Source organism: Helianthus annuus, chromosome 9, assembly GCF_002127325.2.
Source record: "Helianthus annuus cultivar XRQ/B chromosome 9, HanXRQr2.0-SUNRISE, whole genome shotgun sequence".
NCBI classification, from domain to species: domain Eukaryota; kingdom Viridiplantae; phylum Streptophyta; class Magnoliopsida; order Asterales; family Asteraceae; genus Helianthus; species Helianthus annuus.
Window position 1 is genome coordinate 183,933,982 of NC_035441.2, and position 12,073 is coordinate 183,946,054.

Sequence of the window (12,073 nt, forward strand, 5' to 3'; positions counted from 1 at the left end):
AAGTGTATTATAACACTATATATAACACTATATAACACCATATAAACTATGTAACACCATATAACACCATATAACAAATATAACACTATACTACATAGTGTTATACGGTGTTTATATGGTGTTATATAGTGTTATAATACACTTCTCACACTTCTGGATTAATATACAGGATCCCTACCCTCAATAACCATATAAACGAATGCAAGTAATGGTCATGTCATAATACTGATAATGGTAAGGATATTGTTCGGTTAGAATCGACTTTGTACCAATATTGTTGAACGGTATCATTTCGGTTCATCACGCTACCGCTATGAATTTGAATAAAAAATACTCTAAAATTACCCATTGTGGTTGAAATTTTCTAAAACGTTTCCTTGTCCATAAAATTATCCTTTTTAACTAAAAAGTTTCTAAAATGTTTGCTTTTCTTTAAAACTATCCTTTTTAAGGCCATAGAGTATGAAGGTGAGGAGGGGTCAATATGGCCGCCACACCCGATTGATGATTGACACCATGGGGAAGATGGAAGAGGATAGTGACATGGGGCTGGCGGGGAGGACATTGTATTACCTTAAACATTTCCTTCTTAGTTCTCACCATATAATTGTAATTGAACTTTGTTTTGTTATATTAAACTTCAAGCCCTTCCCTTGGGCATTATCCGACATGTGCCTCCTACTCAGCAAAGGAGCTTGAAGTTAAAAAGGGTGTAATGGTATAATGCCCCTTGCAATGATTAAATATTAAAATTGAATTAAAAAAATAAAAATAAAAACCCATAAAAAATGTTCCATTGACCATTCTCTCTTCCATCCGGCGTGTTTAAGGAAACGCCCAAAAAAAACCATCAAAAATGCCCGGAGGCGGTGATGCAAGCGTGATGGGGCGTTTTCCCCCCGAAAACGCCCAAAACCTCTTCCACTACGGGTGTTATAAGAGTTTCTTCTGATAAACTTGTCTTGTCCAATAAGAGCTAATATTATGTCATGAATTGTACACCATTTATTTATTCTATCTTTTGCATCAAAGTTAAAAGCCAAATACTTATTATTTTAAAGGCAAAAACCTCTGGCATATGTTTCATTATTAGCTAATACAAAACCTCTTACATGAAGAGGAACAACAATAACAACCACATCAGCCTCTGCATTATGTTACAAAAAAAATAACACCCCTTCTTAAACTTAAACTTGCACTTAATCTTATCCCCCATTGTTTCCATCCACACTTAAACCACTTCTCTTCATCGTACCGAAGTAGACACTACAGATTGTTGTTGATTGTGGTTATATAACCCACTTACCCCACTCGTAAACTGTTGCTTATTTCGTCTTCTTTTCGTCACCATCACAAACCCTTCACCGTCTCCATCCTTGTTATTTTCCGGGTTGTTCGTCTCTTGTTGTCCTTCGTTTCCGTAAAGAATCTTTATAACCGCACTGTCTTTCGCAACTGCTTCGGTTGACCCGTCACCATATTCAGCCCGTTTATCATTACCCGAACTTGTCTCGGACTTCGGTTGGGTCTCTGAGTTATCATGGACCGACTTCACAATAAAACTGAGTAAAATCTGTCTAGCGAGCTCCGCCTTTTCGGCATCCGAGCTGGTTTTTCTTGACCCGTCACCTTCAGTTTTCTCGCTAGTTGCACCCTCTGAGCCTTGCCAAGTTCGTTTTGGGACGAATTCGGGTGCATGTGGATTCATGATTCTCGGGCTGTTACCGAACCCACTACCGGGTATTTGATACTTCAAGAAGCCGTTTTTCATCCGGAAAGATTGGGTCATCCGGTAGTATAAAGGTGATCTGGGTCCACACGGGACACGGGCCGCGATTGGCGGAAACCCAACTGGCTCGGCTAACATGCCTTGACTAGCTATAACATCATACACGTTTGTAGTCAGAGGACGAGTCAAAGGTTGACCTGGGCTGAACGGCTGAGCCGAAGCGGAAAGTTTGCTTTCGGATTTGTTGATTCTCGATTCGGAATCTTCAATTTCTTCTTCTGATTTTGACTCACGCTCGTGAACTATATCGACTTCCTTTATAACTTCATCCTCTGGTATTTTTTCATCTACATCAGCTTCTTCAATTTTGACTTCCTCTAATGCATCATTAGAACCATCGAGTTCATCGCTTTTTACCTTATTTTCCTCCACAACTTCCTCTATTTTCTCGAGTAACGGTTTTAAAACTGTACCTGGTGGGGCCAATGCAACTTCTTTGTACGACACAGATTTCGAAGCCATGGCACTAAGAGTTGCTGCAGTTGGGGAAACCCTTGGAGAGATTCTAGAGACCGAAGTCTTCACGGGAAGCTTAGTCAACTCATCACCACTGGTCAAACTTGACTTTGAATGCTTTGACTGAGTCAACTCAGTCGAACTAGGTCTTGGTGTTGGTGTTGGTGTTGTGACTTTCTGGCCTTTGTTAGATTTTTCAGAACCGTTAATATGTAGTCGGGTCAGCTCGGGTCGCCTTCGGTTAAACTTTTTCGGACCACCGGTTCCTGACCGCACCTTTGGGTTAGCTTCTTGCCATCCCTCATCGGAGATTGTTTCTTGAACTTCTTCTGTGACTATTTTTTCTTGTTTAGTGGTGTTATGACTATTATGACCCTTCATCACCTTTTGAACAACCACCTCTTGTACTGTTACATCCTCTTTAACAGTAGATTCTGCTTTTGTTACAACGGTCTCAACAGGATCATTAACCATCATTTCATCATTCCGTGCATCAGTTGGGAGTTCATTCGACTTCTCACCAACTGGTGATGCCTATTATACAATTAGTTCGAAGGTCAAGTTAAGCATTTCATATACATATAATTGTTTGTTTATCATGATAATAATATATAACTAACTAACTACCTTTGCACGACGTTTCCTCTGTGAATCTCCCTTGGAATCCTGATCTGGACTTATGAAATCAAGTAGATCTGATACACTGCATAAACGAAGTCAAAATATGTCGGTCCATAAATTTATATTATTGGATAGTTGATATAGAGTACAAATGGATATATCATATACCATATTAATACCTAAGGTGACCCTTGCTGGCAATAGATGCATCCGGTTTCGGAGTTCCGTTTCTTGCTGCTTCTTGCTGTTCTAAAGCTTTTGATTCAAAATATTCAAGCCATGCAGCAGCATCCTGTGTTCAACGGGAATATAAGTCCTATTCATGTATACATTAAAGTAAAATGCATAAATATTGTCGAGTGTTTCATCAGTTTTTCCTCACCTGAGTACGAAGGTCCTCTAACCCCAATTTTGCTTGAAGAATTTGTAACGTCGTTTGCTCGTGTTGCACACTCAGTGAATAAGCTTCCATCAGTGACAGAGCTATAGCTATTGCATGGTAGCTAGCAGCAGTCTATGATATGAAAAGTCAATTTATTTAGTAACAGGCAATGTTTTCAGGGCCGGACCGGACGTCAAACCGATCTCCATACCGGTCCAATGGTTGGGCTGGTTGAACCGGATGTAGGAAGCAAGCGATGCCGTAAATATTATAAATATAAATAGGGTAAAATTGAAATATTTTAATAAAAATCTGGTTCAACCCCTAAAAACTCCGGTTCGACTGCCGGTTTGACCCAAAACGGGTCTAATAAGGTGAATCGGACCGGTCGGACCCCCGGCAGTCCGGTTTTCAAAACATTGGTCACAGGCATTTGCTAGAGTAACATATACATGTTTGCTTGCAGTGAATCTTGCAAAAAGATGATACCTGTATGTGATCGGCTCCTAGTAATCTTTGGTTGCATTTTAAGGCTTCATGAAGGTATCTGAGGGCAACATGGACATTTCCCATCCCTTCTTCCATCATAGCCACATTGATATACGTTGCAGCCGTGTTAGGGTGAGAGAGTCCACACGTGAAATACAGAAGGAACAGAGCACGGTTCACATATCTGTAAAATGTTCACGATAAAATAAATCAAAAACGGGTGGAAGCCAATAAAACCTTTTTAATTAATAAATATGACTTCTACAGTTCTACTTACTTGAGTGCGAGTTCAATGTGCTGGAGACGATAGTAAAAGACCGAAAGATCCCCATAGCTTTTCATCGTATCGGGATGGTCAAGTCCAAGTTCTCTCTCGTTTATATCCAAAGCCCGTTGTTGATAAATGGTTGCCTGATTAAAGTCACCAGTGTGGTAAAGAACTACCGCAAGAAGACTGTACGCACTAGCAGTGGTTCGGTGGTACGGACCACATACAGCTATCATCTTTGCAAGAGCCTATAATATATAGCATGCACAAGTGTTAACATATTCTGTTTTTTTTTTTTTGGTTATAAATGAAACCTTCTAATTTCGTTTCAGGACACAATGTTTGTTACCTTGGTTCCATAGTTAACCGCGTCTTCTAATTTTCCCTTATCCAAAGCAATTTTCGATGACTCGAGTAGTGTCCGCCCGTCAGCAGAGGAACATAGTACATGCTGTGTTACATATAAATATAAATATACATACTTACTACGATGAGAGAGAGAGAGAGAGAGAGAGAGAGAGAGAGAGAGAAAGATCTACCTTGCAGACGGGAACCATGCTGATAATATCGGAACTCCTAAACGGATTTGGACTATCCATATCATAGTCTCTTGAAGCCAATTCTAAGCCAATCTAGATAATGGCAGAATTTATCAGCGTTTAGATTTTCACAAAGACAAAAACCGACATAAATGATGTCATAATTACCTTGTGACACAATCCTCTGAGGATAGATATCTTCCTCAAGTGTTGGTATTCATCTTTTATCTTCCAATCATATCTTTTAGCTAGAAAAGACTGTAACCATTGTAACTTAAGACTTTGATCTTCAAGAAATTCTTGATTTTTGGTGTCCCCAAACAAGAAATTTAACGTTGAAACTATCGTTGTTGACAACTCGGTAAAGTTTTCGACGGAAGCAATAACAGCTTCGAGTATATGCTTGAAGGCACGTGTCACCATTTCATGAATACATAGAGATCGTATATGCGGAAGCTTCTCAGCAAGCTCAACCACACGCCCCAATGAGCGCATTTGCAACCCTCTTAAATGCATGAAATCAGTGAGTGTGCGCCCATCAACCGGAGAAAGTTCAAGTGATCCAAAGTCTGTTACCTAAAAAAAAAGACCAACTTTCTTAAGGTGCCCAACTTACGGTAATGTCTTCTATTTTACAGAATAGTACCAGTTTGGGTAATGCGACTTCATCGTAATAACTGTGTGCCATCTCAATAAGCTCATCTTTTGACTGTTACAATATGTATAGCGTAATTAGCCTTGTTAAACACCTTAAACAAGTAAACTAAATGTTTTTTTCTGCTTTTTATAAAAAAGATTAACAAACCTTCAAGTGAAGACCAGTTCCACTTTCTTTTAACCGTAAGAAGGCTTCTTCTGAAACCAAATTCTTCAACTCGGAGTCAATGTTTGACTCTTCATGACCTAAATTGCTTTCTTCTGCATCATCTGAGCAGTCAATGTCACTTTCCTTCTTCTCTCGCTTTTTCAGCATTTTAAATTGTTTGCCTAACCCTTTAACCACCGCTTCCGCTTTATCTTCATTTGTCTTTTCTGTGTTATCTCCTGATGGTGCTTCCTGCTTTTGCAAATGCTGAACCCAACACGAGCCCAATTCCCATCTAATAGGCTTAACAGAATCTGTTGACTTCTCGAGGTTGGTCAAACTTTCTTTTATTACTCGTCTAACCAGACACCTAAAAGATTCGATATCGCCCTGTTCGGACTTAGGTGACTGGGATTCTGATAATTCCGCATTTTTAGAGTTTGGAAGTAGAGCTCGTAAGCTGTAACCGAAACAAAATGAGTTTAAGGAATCTTTTGTTATCACGATGAATTTATCTGATGAATTTATTACAAGTGCATACCTATTAATGTTAAGTGCATTAGCTCCACCTTCAGGCTGATCATCAATCACAATATCTTGTGACATGAACTTCGACTTTTTGATGTCACCAACAATCTTTACGGTTGCTGTATATCCACAATGTCTTACAAATACCGTACCCATCGAGCTAGTGTCCTGCAAAAGTCGACTTATTAATATTTTTTTATTTTCATACAGTGGAAGAAAAGGAATCAGATGGGGTCAACCATCAATGCATACTTACATGGACAACTGCACTCTCGTCTGCTGTTACTCCTTTAAGTAAATTCCTTAAAGCAACTTCCTCAGAAGACATAGTAGAAGATCCGATCCCGATAACCTTAACTTCCGATTTTGCGCTTGCATCAGCTGCATCTCGCCTCACGGTAATAGACAAGTCCCCAATACGTTCCTCACACATGATCGATCCAGGAGGACCGTTGGATATTGCACCAGAATCTCTGACTTTGCATATGGTTGCAACAGCTTTGAAAATCGAGACATCAACAAACAAACTATGAAGCAAGAACGCCTTTCGGTCACGAACAACCCTTTCTTCCTCAGTTTTGCAAGGTAGGCTGACCAATATCGCAAACTCTGTGGCCCATGGTCGACGGTCATGTTGACCATTTCGCCCTTGGCCTCCACCATCGCCGCCCCAGTTCTCGTCTTCCAACGGAAGTGGCTGGAAGTTTGATCCCGAGTCTAAAATGGATGGAGGAACTAGCCAAGTGTTTGCCCGAAAACCATATGGAAGATTACCAAACTGATAAATCACAATGCAAGTTTCACATTAGTCATTGTTTATCCAGTATAATATTTATCAAGCATATGGAATGTTACCTTATTATGTTCAACAAAGGCTTTCATCAATGACTCATACGCCTACATAATTACGACTTTAAAGTGAATATTTCGTACTTTCGGAAACGAAATAAATAAATAAAAACAAACTATACTGACATTAGCAAAAGCTTGGCTGAGCTGTTGAAGAAGATCCACCAGGGAATGGCTTTGCAAAAACTGCTTTCCCAAGGTGTAAAATCCCTTTGTAGATGCAACTACTTGAAATAACTTTCCATTGCATATCTTAACCTGCAAATCGACAACAAATCATCATTAATTAGGGCTGCAAACAAACCAAATGTTCGGCGAACAGTTCGTGAACCGTCCGGCAGGTTGTGTTCGTTCGTTTATTAAACAAACGAACACGGACAAGAAATTTCATTGGTTTAGTTAAATGAACGAACATGAACAGAGGTCGCGTTCGTTCATTTATGTTGGTGAACGTTCGGTAACGTGTTCGATAGTTCATTAGTGTTTTTAGTTTTTATATTTTATTTAAATATTTCTAAACTTCGACAAATTAAATATTTAATAAGTGTCAATGTATTATGTATTATGTTCATGAACGTTTGTTTGTGTTCGTTTGTTTCCATTTGTGTTCATCAACGTTCGTTTCCTTCATTCCTAAAATTAACAAACAAACACGAACAAGTTCATTTCCTTAACCCAAACGGACACAAGCATAAAATCTAGTTCGGTAAGTGTTCATGAACAGATCGTGAACACATATATTATGACATTATAACACTAACCATTCACAGTCCGGTTTTGACGGTTTTAATGTGCAACCGTTAGTAACCGTTTTATATCATCAAAAAGCAAAACCAAAACGTTTAAATTTACCTGCATTTCGAAGTAATCGCCCTCACGCTGCTCCTGTGCATCCTGGCGGTCAATTCGTTTCAGATCTGAGGATCAAAATACAAAAAAAAAATCGATTAATTAAACCGGTGTTCATCTAAAACGATAACTGAACAATCGAGAACTAGATCTAAGCTTACGTAAGACAGGAGGAGACAGATTTGAAAACGAGAAGAACTCGTAGAAATCTGAGAGTTTCGGAACCGGTTGAATAGCTGCCATATCGAGATTTTCCGGCTCCGGAGACGTTGCAGCGGCGGTTGTGTCCGGTTCAGATGAGCCGGCATTTTGAACGGTTTCCGGTCCGTCAGATGGCGGTGAAAGCGGCACATTTTGAGATCTGCTTTTTTTGGATCCTCCGGCGCCGGCGGTGGCTTTTCCGGTCTTGGGCTTTGCGAAGCGTGTGGTGGTTGCTACAATGTCCAGTAACCTCCGCACGTGGGCCACCGCTTGGGCCTCGTCAGTGTAGTCCTCTTCAAAAAGGTCAGGGGTAATTTTGTAAAATACATTGTAAAATATGTGAATAAGTTAGGCATGACATTATTTGCTTTAGAAAAATCACACATGTAAAATATGAGTTTTTAGGAAAAAAAAAAAAAGTGTCGAGAGGGTATTTATTTTTTTAAAAGAAACAAGTTTTGCGTGACGCAACTGTATCATATGTTACACATGATTGTAACATATGTTACATAAAAACTTGTTTATTTTTTAAGAAAAAACTTGATCGACGGTTTTTTTTTTTTTTTTTTTGCTCAAAACCCTTAAAAACATGTATATTACATGTGTGATTTTTTTCAAAAAAAGTTAAAAAATGTTGTGAGCTTAGAGTTTCCTGAGTTTTTTCAATAATTAAAGGTTTTCTATCCCGTAAAGTATTAACTTATTTGTACTGTGCAAGTTAGAATAAAGAAAACATTATATAGTGTACTTATTAATGAAAGTTAAAGAATTACAAATGAATTTTTAAACAAAGATATGATTGATTTTTTAAATAGAAGTTTTTTAAATTAGGAAATAAGATTCGAATTGATGAAATAAAATAAACGAGAATATGAATATTGGTATTATATAATTGTGACATGTGACAGAACCAAATATTTATTTATAGGTATGTGTATATATAAACAAATTTATAATTACGGATATAATCAAATATATAAAATAGTCAAATAGAGACATATAAAAATAAAGTCGATTACTCGATAGTCAACAAAAATTTACCGTACGAAAATAATCAAATAGATAAAGTACACATATAAAATAAAGTGGATACTCGATAGTCAACAAAAAATTAACGTACGAATAATGAATGAAATAGTAAATCATTTATAATTTTAAATGCACATTTCACGTGTTTCATAGTTATATACATAAAAATATTGTACAAAGAGTTGTTAAATGATATCTCGTGGAGGTGTAAACTGGGCCAGAGAAGAATACTACAAATCACAGTGCAACTCATATAGCTACAAAAACGACAAGTATACTTTTATGGAAAATTCATGAAATTTTAAAAGAAGAAAGCAACCCTTTTTTAAACATAGGTTGGCTAACCACGTTTTCTTTTTCTATTTCATTTATGTATTAACAAAAAGAGTAAATTACAAAAATCGTCCTTTATATATGTCACTTATTGCAAACTGTGTCCTTTGCCTTTAATAATTACAGAAAACGTACTCGATGTTTGCAAACCCTTGCAAGTTATGTCCTTTAGCCCTAATTCAGTTAATTTTTTGTGGTTAAATATGACCAAATGTACCCCACATGAGGGTATTTTGGTCATTTTACTCTCATGTGGGATCCATTTGCTCAGATTTAACCACAAAAATACCTTCATGTTGGGTCCATTTGGTCAGATTTAACCACAAAAATTAACTGAGTTAGTGCTAAAGGACATAACTTGCAAAGGTTTGCAAACATTGAGTATGTTTTCTGTAATTATTGAAGACATGGGACACAATTTGCAATAAACATCTACAAAGGACGATTTTTGTAATTTACGCTAAAAAATACTTGCTACAACTCATATGTTTTCAACTATTTTATAAAGTTTTCTAGAATTTTTCGAAGTATTATATGTATCTCTGCAACCACGTTTTCTTGTAAAACTAACATATAGTAAACTTTAATATAAAATCGATTTTGTTATCATCCCGATAGCCAACTTTTATCCCAAGGTTTTAAGTAGTTAATTAATAGATAAATAATTTTTAAATAATTAATCTCGTCGTTGGAAAAGATGCCATCGCGTACGGCTTTGGCATACAGTATACATGATAATATTGTCATCTAGTTATTGGGAATTTCGTTAAGAATATACAGATAAATAATAATATTTAAATAATAAATAACAGTGCATATGATAGTCACTTACAAGTTAGAAGAGTGTTCGAATTTTTATTTTATTTAACTTATTAACATTTAAAAATAACAAGGAGATCAGGGGCGGAGTACAAGGAGGATAGCCGGTGCTATTCCTCAACTCCATCTCCGTAGTGTAAAAATATCATTCAACTCTATCTACGTAGTGTAAAATTTTTATTTTATACAAATGATACCCCTGATCCCTAAAAAAATTTAAGACACCCCTGAATTTTTAAGTTAGATCCACCACGGACGGAGATACTGAATCTTCAACTTCTTGTATTGTTCGGATAAAGTTAAGCAAAGCATTTGACAACTATACAACGTTATTTTTAAGGTTAACTTACTTTAAGTGGTAATGATTTTCTAACGATTTAAAAATACATAACAAATACGTTTCAAACGTTGTGATAATGACATTGTAACGATCATTAGTAGGTAACTATGACGGAAAACAAAAGTTTGGACCATACACGTAGACATACACAGATGTAAGTATATGCATGATTCAAAACCTATTGGATGGTTTATAGTTTGTAGTTTTGTGAAGTATTGGTGGAAAAAACAACCTACCTTCAACCATCTTCATCAAACATGGCTTCAAAGAAACCAAATCCAATCTGTCATTCAGTTTTGCTCCTTTAACCTGTTCAATCCTCCACCAATAATTTCAACCAATCTCAATAATTGCAGACTTGCAGAAGTCAGAACAACAAGAACAGTCCTTTTTCAGAACCCAAAATTTAAAAATTTTAAATAATAATCTTTCATTATTTCTTATAAGTTAAAACTTAAAGACCAGTCCTTAATTCAAAAATCTCATCCCTAATAAAGACTTGGAGAATTAAAAAGGGCAATTATTGGTTAATAATTATTTATGTAGTTATGGAAAAAATATTAGAAACTGATAATTGAAATGAAATTAATACAATAATTATCGTAAACTTGACCTCATGTGAGAGAGAGTAATTTGTAAGATGACAAGTATCGACATGAACAGCTAATAATTTCTTGACGTCGAGGATTTTGTCCGTGGAAACGCCCTGCATTTTCGTAACAAAAAAAGTTAAATTCAAGCAAAAAAACAGTATAGTTTTGTTTAAAATGAATTCCTATGGTGGGTACCTTGAGTATAACTTGAGTTTCATAAGGAGTGACAATTGTTATGTCAATAACACTAGGAACAACTGCAGGAAACAAATAATAAAAACATGCTCATGTATTTGATTTAGTATCGGAGAAGACGAGAATAAGAAAAAGAATGAAACCTTTTTCTTCTTTCTTCTTCTTGTCGGATTTGGTCTTGTTTCCTTTTGCTCTGCTTGACCTTGGCGCCATAGCTTGTGGGTAGTGAGAAATGAAAAGAGGTTCTTCAGTGGAGAAATGAGAAGGCCATTTGAGAAATTAGTGAAGAAATGGTTGAAATGTGAAGATATATAAGGAAGAAGATATGAGGATAAGAGTGTGTTGGGAGCTTACCCTGTTTGTGATTTTGTGGATTTCTCAAAATTTCCTGACCTCTCCTTTGCTATACTCTCTCTCTCTCTTCGAGATACATGTGATGCCCCTTTTAAGAGCATAATCTCAACTCTAGGTCATAACTAATATTATTCTATTCTATTCTAACCTCAGGGTGAACGGTTTCTAACCTTAGGGTGAACGGTTTCTAACCTTAGGGTGAACGGTGTGATGGGCAAACTTACTCGGTAAACAGTAAACACCTTTACCGAAGCGGTAAACCACCGCCATCAACCAGTTTACTGAACAAGCTTAAGCAATGCGGCGAACCTTCACTGATTCGGTGAGAGGGAGGGAAGAGGGGGAGAGATGTGTGTGGTGGGGTCTATTGGTTCTCAACCAATCACACATTTTTCCTTTTTTTAAATAGTTTACCTAAACCCCATTAAGTAAACCACCGTTAACGTTTTTGAGCATTATATAACTTATTTAGGTGAATTGACATGGCAATGTGTGATTGGGTGAAATAGGAGTTTACCTATTTGGAATAGGTAACCACTCCCTTCACCCTTAACAATTATTAAACCGGTCATTTTACCAATTTACTGGTTGGTTAGATGATCGAACCGGTTTTGCCCCAATCATTTAAAAACGG

The 12,073-nt window shown here is 36.9% G+C and overlaps 1 protein-coding gene across 1 annotated transcript; it reads right to left on the bottom strand.

The window, feature by feature from the left end:
• Positions 1-1,028: 1,028 nt before the first annotated feature.
• LOC110880063 (protein TSS) lies at positions 1,029-11,501 on the bottom strand. The gene is made up of 22 exons (XM_022128619.2): positions 11,440-11,501; positions 11,229-11,330; positions 11,086-11,147; positions 10,911-11,003; positions 10,534-10,606; positions 7,737-8,069; positions 7,579-7,643; positions 6,853-6,984; positions 6,733-6,774; positions 6,134-6,655; positions 5,891-6,045; positions 5,350-5,809; positions 5,191-5,253; positions 4,713-5,120; positions 4,545-4,637; positions 4,355-4,456; positions 4,015-4,253; positions 3,738-3,921; positions 3,249-3,380; positions 3,046-3,158; positions 2,873-2,948; positions 1,029-2,779 (listed from the first exon to the last, which is right to left on the bottom strand). Exons 2-22 carry the CDS (start codon positions 11,296-11,298, stop codon positions 1,247-1,249), a joined length of 4,950 nt encoding a protein of 1,649 aa, XP_021984311.1. The 5' UTR covers positions 11,299-11,330; positions 11,440-11,501; the 3' UTR covers positions 1,029-1,246.
• Between the last annotated feature and the right edge of the window lie 572 nt (positions 11,502-12,073).

Coding starts and splice junctions, on each gene's coding strand:
- LOC110880063 (XM_022128619.2), bottom strand. CDS start 11,298: ATGGCGCCAAGGTCAAGCAGAGCAAAAGGAAACAAGACCAAATCCGAC. Junction 8,070..10,533: donor TTTGATGAAGATGGTTGAAG/GTAGGTTGTTTT, acceptor ACCTTTTTGAAG/AGGACTACACTGACGAGGCC. Junction 5,254..5,349: donor GAACTGGTCTTCACTTGAAG/GTTTGTTAATCT, acceptor ATATTGTAACAG/TCAAAAGATGAGCTTATTGA.